Source organism: Bubalus bubalis, chromosome 11, assembly GCF_019923935.1.
Source record: "Bubalus bubalis isolate 160015118507 breed Murrah chromosome 11, NDDB_SH_1, whole genome shotgun sequence".
Lineage (NCBI taxonomy): Eukaryota > Metazoa > Chordata > Mammalia > Artiodactyla > Bovidae > Bubalus > Bubalus bubalis.
Window position 1 is genome coordinate 41,650,909 of NC_059167.1, and position 14,124 is coordinate 41,665,032.

Sequence of the window (14,124 nt, forward strand, 5' to 3'; positions counted from 1 at the left end):
GCATCATAGTCTGAAGGTTAGGCTTTTCCCTAATAAATCTCTTGTGCATCTAATTCTATCTCGACATCCATTGGGATCAGTGTACTTGGACCGAGACAACCCCTTACAGCCACAAGTCAAGGCAGTAGTCCATTTATCATCACAAAATTAGAGAGGTTTATGTATGTCCACTGCTCTAATTCGCTTCTTAATTTATAGTCAGGTAATAATTAAGAGATTTTAAGCAGAAAAGAAATTTTGAGATTGCCTGAGCCGACCCTCCCCGTTTACAGATTAGGAAACTTAAGTCTAGGAAAGATTTTCGAAATCTACAGGTGTTACCTGAGTGCCTGTTGTACACTGGGCTCTGTCCCTCCAGGTGTATAAGGAACAGGAGGATGACAGTGGCTCCTTCTGATACCATTTCTGAAAATGCCTTTAAATCCACCCCCATCCCACCATCTCTGGAGCCACAGCCTTAGTACTAGTCTTCCTGCTTCCTGTTCCTTCTCTCTCAAGTTCAACCCCCACAGTGTGGCCACAGAGATCTTCCTCATTGCAAACTGCTGTGAGTGAAGTATATAAGGCCAGCATTTCACAGCATTAAAAGCCTGGACTATGAAGTTAGACTGCATGGGTTCAAATCCCAACTCTGCTGATTACTCCCTGTATAGCTTTAGGCAAGTCACTGAAGTCCCTGTACCCCAGCATCTTCATTTCATGTAGGTATTAATAATAAAGGCCTCTTCTTGTAAGTGCTGTTGTTATATCAAATGAGTTAATACATGTAAAGAGTCTGAATGTGTCTGAGCGTATGGTAAACAGAGTAAATAGCTCAATAGATGAATGTGGTTGGTTACTGTTTTCTCACTTCCCTCCCCTGCATGACTGCATGATTCTATTCTGGATGAGAACATGTTTGGAGAAGCATAAAGGCTCTCCAAACCTGGCCCATGACTTCTATTCCAACCTTAGCTCCCTTCCCATCACTCCCCTCAGCACTTAAGTCCTAGCAATACCAAAGCCTGGCATCCTATGCTAGTCATGTTTTAGGCTTTGGCTTATGCTGAGCCAGCTGCCTAAAAGGCCCACCTTCCAACATGTGACAAAAGAGCTCCTACCCACCCCTTGACACTCAGCTAAAGGGTCTCCCAGGTAGGGAAGCTGTCCTACCTCTTCTCCCTCCATACTATTGCTGGGGGCTGTCAAAGATTTAACCCCCATTCTTACTTATATCACAGTGTACAGACAGTCAGGAGGGTATTAAATAAACTTTGGTTTACTTATCATAGCATCATTCATCATAGCAAATACATACACATGGGCAAAAATTGGAGACAACATGAATAAATGTTCATCATTAAGGATGCAATAAATAAACAGTAAAACCTCTATACAACAGACTATTATGCAACCATTAAAACATATTTTTAAAACATTCAATAAAATGGAACTAACTTCTAATAAAATATTAAGTAAAAAAGTTATATGAAAAATTAGGCATACAGTGAGAGCTCATGTACCAAATATACATTAAAAGACTAGAAGATAACATGTGGAAAGGTGGGATTGTAGAAATTTTTACTTTTTATATATTTAAGCTTTTCAAATTTTCTTCAGGGTATTCTTAGTATAGTCAAAAATAAGTTCTTTAAAGGAATTTTCATCTCTGCAAAGCACTGGGACTGATACACAGTAGTCACACAATAAACAGTGTTTATGCCTAAACCAACACACTGGCCAGCAGCGTGAGAAGTGTTATAACAGCAGAGTCCAGACTAGGGAACTAGAGAGACGCAGACACCATTAATCAAGAAAAAGAACGTGTTTGGGGAGAAAAACGAGGTTGAGTTTTGAAATACCTTATTGAGGATGCTTCTCGAAAATCCAGGGGGAGATGTTGGGCAATCAAATGCAGGACATATATGTGGAATGAACAACAATTTTGCACCTTGGGTGGTGACTGCCAATCAGAAACGAGGTAAGCGGGGTGATGAAGGTAAATGAAAGAAAAATGAATCAAATAACCCAGTTCCAAGGTTCTAATCAGAGATTTGATATTCTGTGTGGTGGGGAAGTGATCTGTTCACCTGTAAGACTTACTGGGCACCTGTAAAAATGCCATATCCTAGGTAGTCAAAGAAAAGCCACCATCACTTATCTCTGTATTCTTTTTGTTAATGTAGGTTAACATCTACACAGTTTACTTACGTTGTCCACAGTGAGTCCCTATGTATCCTTTCTGGCACAGACAATGATCATCACTGCAGCTACCTCCATTCATACAGCGAATGTTACAATGTTGGACTTGAAAAGAAAGAAAGAAAGGACTGATTTATTTCTGCAACTTAAGTACATAGATCTCAACAGTTCACAGAAGTTGATTTGTAGTGATCTGAAGAGAAAATAAAATGGTTTATCAATAATCATATATTTATGCAGAAATAACCTAATTGACAATGCTAAACATGTCATATTTTGTGTGCATAAAATCATTTACAGTTCAATGTAACTGTATCTTTCATACTGACTTTAAGAATGCTCAATGACTTCCCTAATTTAGCAGAACTTACCATTCAATGCCATTTCTGTAATTTACACCAAGAAAATAGCACCTTGAGGGACCAGACAAGGCAAGATTACAATAGCAATATTTTTCTTGTTAAAAGTTGCGGAGTCCCAGGTGGGTGGGCAGAAGACATTCAGAGTGACAATTTCCAAGAAAGGTGTTAAATTTAGGAGGCAGCAGAAAGAAGGGAAAAAAGACCTACAAGGGCACTTAATAACAAGACTACATGATAATGAAGATAGCTGGACTTGGCTCAGAAAGAGCACCTTGTTTAAACTGTCACCTTAAACCACCTAAGACCTGCAGTGTCGTAAATCCACTCTTTATCACATTGTCTCTTACAGAAGTGTGAGCGCTTCAACACCCAAGGCAGGAAGGCCCCAGGCAGCAGGCTGACTTAGACTGAGACAATGAGATGCTCGAGTTGGCCAGAGGGAAAGACGCTCGGGAGGGACAATGACAGCAGAGCATATGCCCTTGACTCCTTCAGTGCCGAGGATGTCCCTGTTTCAGGAATTCAAACACTTTCCAAATCCCAGGCTGTTCCTTAGTCCTCTAGAAACAATCAACTACCTTACTTGGAGAAGACTAAAGGCCTGATTGAATTAATCATTCATCATTGTTGACACATCCCTATACAAGGAGGCCAGGATTGGGCATGGAAATTTGGCTTACTCTGTCTTGTGAGAGTAAATTCCTGGAGAAAAAGCCTCAATAATTTCACATAAAGAGAAGAGAACCCCTTTTTCTGTGTAAGAGCAGAAATCAGCTGCTTAGGCTTGCTCTTATGCTTAGCCTTTGTGGAGCACTGGGCCTCCATCTTCTCCCAGGAGCAGAGAGGAGGCTCCTCCCAGCAGCCTGCTTCTTCAGTACACTCTGCTAGGATGCTCAGTTCAGTATCACAAAGAGGCTGCTGATTTCAGGAGAAAGGGCTATTTTTATAAAGAGCTACACAGCTCTCAGCACCACAACAGGAAAAGGAAGGTGCTAGAACCCAGTACGCCCTATGCCCTCAAGAGTACCAAAGAGGTAAGTTGAGAGTGATGCACCTTTTCAACAACATGTCATGTACATCCTAAAACACCATCAAAGGCGCCCATCTCTATTGTACCAAGAACCCCCTCCATCTCAGCACTTAAGGCCCTCTTCTGGATGGTCGTATGGGTCTTTCAGGGCTCCTTTGCCTACCCCTAATATGTTCCAATTAAATGCAGAGTTCCAAAAAAACAGCTAGAAGAGACAAGAAGGCCTTCTTCAATGAAAAATGCCTTAATAACAGAAGAAAACAGCTAAAGGGGAAAGACTAGAGATCTCTTCAGGAAAATTGGAAACATCAAGGGACCATCCCATCCAAAAAATGGGCACAATAAAGGATAAAAATGGTAGAGACCTAGTAGATGCTGAAGAGATCAAGAAGAGATGGAAACAATTCAAGGAAGAACTATATTAAAAAAGATCTTAATGAACCAGATTACTATGACAGTGAGGTTAGTCATCCAGTCAGATATTCTGGAATGCAAAGTCAAGTGGACCTTAGGAAGCACTGCTGTTAATAAAGCTAATGGATGTGATGAAATTCCAGCAGAACTATTCAAATCTCTAAACGATGATGTCATCAAGGTTTTGCATTCATTATGTCAGCAAATCTGGAAGACCCAGCAGAGGCCACAGGACTGGAAAAGGTCAACCCTCATCCCAATCCCCAAGAAGGGTACTACCAAAGAATGTGCTAACCACCAGACAGTTGTACTCATCTCCCATGCTAGAAAGGTCATGCTTAAAATCTAGCATGCGAGGCTTCAGCATGATGCAAACCAAGAACTTCCAAAAGTCCAAGCTGGGTTTAGGAAAGGAAGAAGAACTAGAGATCAAATTACCAACATTCGCTGGATTATAGAGAAAGCAAGGGGATTTCAGAAAAACATCTCTCTCTGTTTCATTGACTATGCTAAAGCCTTTGATTGTGTGGATCATGACAAACTGTGGAAAGCTCTTAGAGAGATGGGAATACCAGACCACCTACCTGTCTCCTGTGAAGCCTGTATGTGGGTCAAGAAGCAACAGTTAGAACCCTGTATAGAACAACTGACGGGTTCAAGATCAAGAAATAAGTGTGACAGAGCTGTCTGTTGTCACCCTGTTTGTTTAACCTATATGCTGAGCACATCATAAGAAACGCTAGACTGGATGAGTTACAAGATGGAATCAAGATAGGCGGGAGAAATAACAACCTCAGATATGAGGATGATGCCACTCTAATGGCAGAAAGTGAAGAGGAACTAAAGAGCCTCTTGATGAGGGTGAAGGAAAGTGAAAGAGCCAGCTTAAGACTAAATATTAAAAAAACTAAGATCATGGCATCTGGCCCCCTTAGTTCAGTTCAGTTCAGTCGCTCAGTCATGTCCGACCCTTTGCGACCCCATGAATCACAGCACGCCAGGCCTCCCTGTCCATCACCAACTCCCGGAGTTCACTCAAACTCATGTCCATAGAGTCGGTGATGCCATCCAGCCATCTCATCCTCTGTTGTCCCATTCTCCTCCTGCCCCCAATCCCTCCCAGCATCAGAGTCTTTTCCAATGAGTCAACTCTTCGCATGAGGTGGCCAAAGTATTAGAGTTTCAGCTTTAGCATCAGTCCTTCCAAAGAACACCCAGGACTAATCGCCCTTAGAATGGACTGGTTGGATCTCCTTGCAGTCCGAGGGACTCTCAAGAGTCTTCTCCAACACCACAGTTCAAAAGCATCAATTCTTCGGCCCCCTTACTGCATGACAAATAGAAGGGGAAAAGGTGGAAGTAGTGACAGATTTCCTCTTCTTGGCCTCCAAAATCACTGAGGACGGTGACTGCAGTGGTGAAATCAGGATGATTGCTTCTTGGCAGGAAAACAACGACAAACCTAGACAGTGTGCTGAAAAGCAGAGACATCACTTTGCCAACAAAGGTCCATATAGTCAAGGCTATGGTCTTCCCAGTGGTCGTGTACTGTTATGAGAGCTGGACCATAAAGAAGACAAAACACCAAAGAATTGATGCCTTCGAACTGCAATGCTGGAGAAGACTCCTGAAAGTCCCACGGACAGCAAGGATATCAAACCAGTCAATCTTAAGAGAGATCAACCCTGAATATTCATTGGAAGGACTAATGTTGAAACTGAAGCTCCAGTATTTTGGTCATCTGATGTGAACAGATGACTCATTGGAAAAGTCCCTGATGCTGGGAATGATTGAGGAGAGAAAGAAAAGAGGGCATCAGATGATGAGATGGCTGGATAGCATCGCTGATGCAAAGAACATGAACTTGGGCAAACTCCAAGAAATGGTGAAGGACAGGGAGGCCTGGCAAGCTGCATTCCATGATGTTGCAAAGAGTCAGACATGACTGGGCAACTGAAGAATAACAACAACAATTTGTTCCCAGGCTTCTTTATCAGTCATTCATTCACTCAACAAATATTTCCGAGTACCTACAAAGTGCTGTACCCAATACCTGGTACTACGTGCTAGTCTCTTCATGGAATCTCCTCTTTCACCCATCTCTTTGTCTTTGCCCTGAACTCTCAACCTCCAACATACAACTTACACAATGTTCTTACCAAATCCTGAAATCCTGTCTCCAAGATTCATGGCAAATGTCTCTTCTTTCCTTTGATCTTTTCTGACTTCTATTTTCTCTTCCCTTCCCCACTAGATATGAACTCTCTTTCTTCTGACTCCAGAGTACTTTATACTTCTCTTCAGAAAGGTATGTTCTATAACCAAACCTATTTTTAAATTATTTCTCCTATCTGTAGCCCATTTGTTTAAAAACATCAAGCATCACAGGGTGGGGAGTGGGAAGCATCATGATTATTAATTATATCTCCATAAGTGCTCAGAGCATTCCCTGCCTGCTTGTAGGTGCTGTATAAAACTCTGCCAAATTAATTTCTGTTTATTTAACTTGTGCTCCATGATAACGACACCACAGGCTATACTCAAACACAGAAACTGTGAAGTTGCCCATCGCGTCCTAAGCACTTACATAGCTCTGAGTGGGTTGCTATTAAAAATATTTTTATCTTTGTTTCCCCATATATAAAAGCAGAAATAACTTCTCTGTCAGAACATTGTTATAGAAATCAACCAACCCAGGAAACTGATTAAAACAGTTATTTTAGGCTCCTACAGTTCTATTAAAATGTCTTGGCCAAAATGCGTTTTCAAACTAAAAAACTATTTACAAGTATACAAAAGAAATGATTTGGTGAAAAACTTGGATAATATTCTAAGTAGGTCAGGAAAAGGTGTAAGTTGCTTTCAAATCTGAAGTTAAACTTAGCTTCATCCTATCTTAGCAAAACAGTGAGGATTGGGAAAAGCACAGGAAATGATGTCATCTGTCAAGCAGCAAAGGAACTCAACCCACAAACTGATTTCAATTAAAGTGGTTCATGCCAAGAGCTAATTTCCATTCCCACATGAGCAACAAAGCCATTTAGCTACTTTGAGATAAAAAAGCGAACAGTAGTTTAAACAGTGACTTTACACGAGTTTTTAAATTGAAAAACAGAATGAGTTCTTCTTTCTGGAAAGAATGATAAGTTTATATTTAAATGGAATATAATAAAAACCTCCCTGATACGTTCTTATACGTTTTTTCTACCCTATCTTTCAGGTAAACTTTTTCCAGCATAAAATATTCTTTCTCCTTTAAAAAATAAAAGCCCTTGATCAGACTTGTGAAACAATAAGGCACGGTTAGTCCAATGATCCAAATAAACCAGTGAACCATGTATCCTTAGGCCAGAGAAGCAAGCTCAGCAACCGACTGCTGTTGTTACTCAGTTGCTAAGTCATGTCTTATTCTTGGCCACCCCCTGGACTGTAGTAAGCACGTCAGGCTCCCCTGCCCTCCACTATCTCTTGGAGTTTGCTCAAATTCATGTCCATTGATAATAGGATTTTAATCACCTGCTTTGCCACAAACATGTTTACCAAATTTGCATTCTTTGTGAGTCTTAGACCTTTAGGAGAAAAAGTATTTCCTTAATGGAAGGAGCACTCATTCAGGATTTCTGTGGGAAATAAAGGAACGAGATACAAAGTTTCACTATAGTTTAGAGAGTACACAAACTGGTTTTATTTGTGATTGAGTCCTGCCATTGATGCAAATTCTAAATTTACTCTAATGTGACAAAAAATTCCAGATATGTGGCAATTAGGAGACCAAGTTCTATTTCTCTAGAAAAAGCCAAATGAAAAATAAGGGCTCCTTTTGAACTCATAGGATGCTCTAACACCTCAAGTTAGAATATATTCCTAAACTCAATCAGCGTTAAGACTTTACCAGAAACTAAAAGTACTAGGGGAGTTCAAATGCCTGTGCACAGGTCTGTGGCTGCCACATGCATTTAGCTCCAAGGAGAACTTCCCCTCCAAGATGGGTGGAAAGCCTCAAAGGGTTTCAAGTAAGGTTCAACATCCTAGAACTAAGGAAAATGTTGCCATTAACCCTTATCCATATAGAGTCCCAAACGAATTTTATATGTTCCAGTAGAGGTCAGTCATTTCAGTCATTCAACAAATATTTATGGAATGCCCTCCATTTGCCAGGCATCAGAAAGAGCAGAAGAAACTTTCTTTAGATTATAGCCCGGCACAAGTTAATTCTTAAGAACAATCAGCCCAAAGAGAGCAAAGTGAACACACTACTGGAACAGCAGAGATGCAGGGCTAGGTCTACACACCTCAGGTAATGGTTTTCTTTGGGATGCATTAGGTTGGGAATGATCCTAAAATTCTTCCATTATCTTGGCAGGCACAAGGGGCAGAAAGAACACTGGGAGCCATTTGCAAATAAGCATCTGTATGGTAACATATGATTTTAATTTAAGCTCTTGGAAAAGTACAAGACAAACAGCTAGACTAACTTCTGGACTCGAAACCTGAGAAAACAGCCCATAGGGGCAGCCAGAACCACTGCAGGACAAAAATGATTTTCATTGGGAGAGGCAATGACATTTTAAGTGCATATTCTGTGGTGCCTAAAGACACACCAATCAGTAGAGCAACTTCACTAAGGTATGTCAAAACAAAACAAAAAACCTAGCAGAGCTGAAAAAGATACAAAGAAAGACAAGTTATATGATAGCAGTGATGAAGGCACTTCCATAGACAGTTAACTAGAAAGCAAAGAGTTCAATTGTTTCTACGGACAAATCTGAGCAGATTCCACCCAAGCTTCTTCTCTCTGTTCACATAAAACCCACGCTTTCCTGAAAAACCTTTCCAAGGTCACTTCTTCCAGACCAGCTACAGTGCTACCTTCCCATCCTCTGAGTATGCTCATACTTACACTTTGAGCAATGGTTGCACCATACTTGCTCAAACTTGCTAACCCACTGCTCTACAATTGTTCCCCTGGGCTTCTTACATCCTTAAAGCTTGGATTCGGGTTGGGAGTACAAGTACCCCAAATTCTAAGTAAACTGAAATGAATTAAAAATGATAAAATCTTATCCAAACTAAAAGTGGTTCCAAACAGTAAAGATGTCAATCCTCTCCAAACTGACATACAGATTTAAAGCAGTTCTATCAAATTCCTAGAGAATATTTTTCTGTATATACAGACAAGATGAATCTAAAATTTATATGGAAAAGCAAAGGAACTAGAATAACAATTTTGAAAAAGAATAATTAAGTGGGAGGAATTAGTCTACTCAGTTTTGAAAACTTACCATAGGCTGCAGTAATGAAGACTGTACGATACTGGAGAAAGGACAGACAGATCAATGGAATAAAATAGAGACACTGAAAGTAGATGTATACAAATATACCCAACTGATTTTTTTGATAAAACTTAAAAAGTAATTCTACTGATAAAGGACAGCCTTTTTGGAAATATTAGGTTGGCCAAAAACATCCTATGAAAAAACCCAAATGAACTTTTTGGCCAACCCAATAAGTGGGCTGGAGGAATCAGACATCCACAGGTATCAACTACACCTAGACCTCAATGTAAATGTAACATTTAGGAAAAAAAAAAAAAAAACTGGAGAAAATCTTCAGGATCTATGGCTCAGCAAAGAGTTCCTAGACTTGAGATCAAAAGCACAATTATTTTCCATTAAAGAAAAAATTGATAAATTGGACTCAAACATATTTTAAAACTTTTGCTCTGTTAGAAGATGAAAAGACAAGCTATAGAGTGAGAGAAAACGTCTGCAAATGACATAGCTGATTAAGGGCTAGGATTTAAAGTACACATAGAACTCTCAAAACACTAAATTAGAAAAGAATCCAATTAGAATCAAGGCAAAAGACGTGAAGAGACAACAGTTCACTCAAGAAGATATATGCAGGTGACAAATAAGCACAGGAAAAAAATAATAAACATTAGAAGCCAGTAGGAAAAAACGCAAATTAAAATTACAGTGATGTAATTACCACATACCCATCAGAACAGCTAGAATTGAAAACAGCAGCAACCCTGATAGCTGGTGATAATGCAAAGAAACTGGGTCATTCATACATTGCTGAAGAGAATGTAAAATGGTACAGCCACTCCAAATACAGCTGGCTGTTTCTAGAAAAGCTAAATACGTAACTACCATACAACCCAGCAATTGCATTTCTGGGCATTTATCCCAAAGAAATAGACTTACATTCACACAAAAACCTGTACATAAATGTTCATAGCAGCTTTGTTTGATTAACCAAAAACTAGAAGTAACCCAGATATCTTTTGATGGGTGAATGGCTAAACAAACCTTACATTCATAGCATGTAAATTCAGCAATAAAAGGGAACAAAGTACTGATACACAGAACAACCACAAAAGGATGAATTCCCAGAGAATTATGCTGAGTGAAAAAAGACAATTCCCAAAGGTTATATACTATGTGATTCCATCTATATAACATTCTTGAAATGACAAAATTATAGAAACGGAGAACAGATTAGTGGTTGCCAGGGTTAAGGAGGATGTAGGAGGAAACGGATACGAGAGAAACATGAAGAATCCTGGTGGTGATGGCAACATTCTGTAGCTTGACTGTATCTATGTCAATAGCCTGGTTGTATTATAGTATCACAAGACATTAACATGAGGAAAACTGGGTAAAAGACACCCAGGATGGCTACGAAGTACGTCTTACAATTGAATGTGAATCTACCATTAACTCAAACTAGTAAGTTTAATTTTTTAATCCTTTTAAGAAGCATAAAGAATAAAATAGAATGAGCATAAACTCAACTCAAAATTCTAAAATATGAAATTTAGGGAACACCTTTTATAATAATATACTGTATACTATTTAAAAAGATAATTATTATATTTATATATCTATATTATTCATTTTAGATATCTATTTTATATACTTTATCTATTTTACTTATCTATTGTACTTATATATATTTAAGGAGAGTGTGAGAAAATTCATGAATCACCCATGACAGGTCTTTATGAGAATTAGAATTGCTCAGGATCCATCTCTGGCCTCAGAGACTGAGAGAGTAGAGAGCAGTCCTAATATACCTAGAATTAAAGTCCAGAAAACCCACTGTTCTGAACCTGTCTAGCCAATCCTCTTTTTGCCCTGGTGCCTCAACGACTGGTGGCAAGACTCCCAATAGGTTAACGGAAGCCATGACTTCCTGGTATCCAAAGGAATTGCTGGCTGGCAGTTTGGACTTTCTGGAAATGCAATCTCTCATTCAGGTCACTAAGAGATCATTTCCTATTTTAACAGTCACAGGACACAAGTTGGAAACAACCTGAAAGAAAAACCTTCCTTTCATTCTTTATATATTCAAATAAGAAGGCTAAAGCCTCCCAGGTCCTACAACTCACCTGGACCTCCTTGACTCCATCACATAACAAGTATACAGTTTCTCACAGGAAATATTGGTAAAATGACCTAAATTTACTCCTTCTTACCAGAACCACAAGTTGTGAATGCAAACATTTCACTGAGTTAGATTATCTTTCTATTACCAGGGGAGTTAGCAAAGTGACCTACCCACATTTGTCTACCACACCATGGGCAGGAAGCTCTATAGGATGGCAGAGCTGTTTCCTAGAACATCATTTAAAAAGATCAGAAATGAATTCTGATCATTCCTCAGCTACCCTTAACTTATTAATAAAACATTCTGCCAGCTTTAGTTGTGCAAGCTGTCTGGACGTTATTAGTTCAGGTAGAGTCCAAGCCAATGATTTTAAAGGCTCCAAATGCCTAAAAAACCCTCATGAAACTGTGTCCTCCCCCTCACTTCACTCTCATCCACAAAGTACTTGGGGATTTTGTCCAGTGGACAAGCACCACAAACAGACCCAAACCTCCTCAAAGATTAGCATGCACAAGCCTTGGACTTCAGCCTCTACCCTAATCTGGCCCACAGGACCTTACCACTGCACTCCTCCCACCTCGCTACTAGCTCGAAATGTACTAGAACCACGGCTTTTCCCTCTGATCTTATTAACCTCTTTTCTCCACATCTCGTGATTTTTACTTGACTAAATTATTAGCAGCTCACACTATCATTGAAGACCTTTCCAGCTGGATATCCAGTTTGCCACCTGACTATACTTTCTCCCCCTTATGGAGTGGTGTGTTAGTGGCTGGTTGAAGGACCAATCTGAGGGATGGTCCTACTCCCAACTTGCTATGTAGTCTCCTTCCCCACCCGAGGCTCTCACTCCTCAGAGGCAGCCTGGAGGTCATCATCCTGATAGAGGTGGAGCCATCCAGCATGTTCCCCGAAGTGCTGCCAACTGAGCACTCTGCCTCCTGCTACTCCTCCAGCTCAAGTGCTCCTGATATATGGGATTAACCTCTTGTTGCTTGGAGAACACACATTCAAAACCAAGCTGAGATCAAGAAAGAACATTCTACCCTTTGTTGTTCACCTGAAACCCTCACAACATTATTAATCAGCTATACCTCAATACAACATAAAAAGTTAAAAAAACAGCAAAAAAAAAAAAAAAAGGAAGAAGAACATGCTATACTCATTGCAATAAGCAAACGAGCCCCAGCCCACAGGAGAATTTCTATCCCAACCTACAACTATCTGTCTCCATTTGGTTTCCACCAGAAGCAAATTCTGAGACAATAACTCAAATGTCAGTGGTTTCTTTTAGAAGTAATTTCAGGAAACACTGGTAAAGAGACTGGGAAAGTGAGACAGGTAACAGAAGGAAACTAATGACGTACATTCTCAAGCCTGTTCCTACATGGGCAGCTTGGGCTCCACTAGGGAACTTTAGAAGACAGTGCATAACACACATCATAGTTAAGCAAAATGAGAGGCAAGGAAGTACGGGCATTAATCCAACACTTTCCGTTTGTCACTGGTTAAAAGGTGCTTCTAATTAATCCCCTCAGCCTTTCCAGCTTGCCATGCATGCTCCCTGGCCAGAAAAATGTTTCAGAGCTCTAAAGGCAGAGTTGTTTGTGTAACCCATGAATGCCAAGGTATGTGAGTGGGCACCAAGAAGGTCTGCTGCCCTGCACTATTGGTCCCATTCTGTTAGCTGGTTCATGAGAACCACAGTTAAATAAGAACCAAAGTTAAACTTAATAGGTAATAGGATCTTGATCATGCTCAAGTCTCTACTTGCAATCAACAAAAAAGAATGTACTTATTCCACAATGCATGCATGCATGCATGCTACGTTGCTTCAGTTGTGTCTGACTCTGCGACCCTATGGACTATAGCTCATCAAGCTCCTCTGTCCATGAGATTCTCCAGGCAAGAATACTGGAGTGGGTTGCCATGCCCTTCTCCAGGGCATCTTCCCAACCCAGGGATCGAACCTGCATCTCTCACATCTCCTGCATCGCCAGGTGGGTTCTTTGTCACTAGCACCACCTGGGAAGCTCACAATATTCCATAATACTCTCAAAACCATGTCAAAACCAGAATATGCTGTAAGGGAAATATATTTTCTCACCAGAAATTGGAAGTGGAAAAGGAACCTAAGATTTTTGCCTTGGTAATGGTCAAGATGTTGAGGGGCTGTTTATATTGAACTTCATTTTTTAACAACCAATGAGTCACCTCCTTCCCAACCCCCACATTTCCCCTAATTCACTGCTGAGCACCCACGTTAAAAACAAAAACAACAGAATATGCCAGCAAAGTCTCTGAATAATGAACTGTGAATATTTCCTTGGCATCATGGAATGAACAAAGTGGTAAAATTCTAAAAGGCAAAATATGTTTGTGCTTCATGATAAATCATCCCCAGTAAACTGCCATGATGACTCCTAATATTGTCCTCTCGCAAAAGGCAGGGGTCTCCAGTTGTAAAAAGTGTTTAATCAGATTCCTACTTCAGTACCACAAGGAAGAATGCCTAGTTTCCTTGAGTCAAAAATGTTCATTAAACGATCATGTCATTGAGTATCTTTTATGGTATTTACACTGGAGATACAAAGATAAATAAGATGACACCTACACAGAAGGACGCCACAATCTTTATATTATTCATAGTAACTATGTCCCACAGGTAATTTCCCTATAAAAAGTGAAGAAGGGAAATGGGAGGCCAGACTGAGGACAGCCATTCCAAGTATTTTGGGCAGA

At 40.1% G+C, this 14,124-nt stretch overlaps 1 protein-coding gene across 1 annotated transcript in view; it reads right to left on the reverse strand.

Annotated features, from left to right (window-relative positions):
* FBN1 (fibrillin 1) overlaps positions 1-14,124 on the reverse strand; it is a 264,477-nt gene that overhangs the window by 212,657 nt on the left and 37,696 nt on the right. Inside the window, exon 5 of the mRNA XM_025295542.3 lies at positions 2,191-2,286. Within this exon, the coding sequence (XP_025151327.3) occupies positions 2,191-2,286 (96 nt within the window). The remainder of the gene's footprint in view (positions 1-2,190; positions 2,287-14,124) is intronic.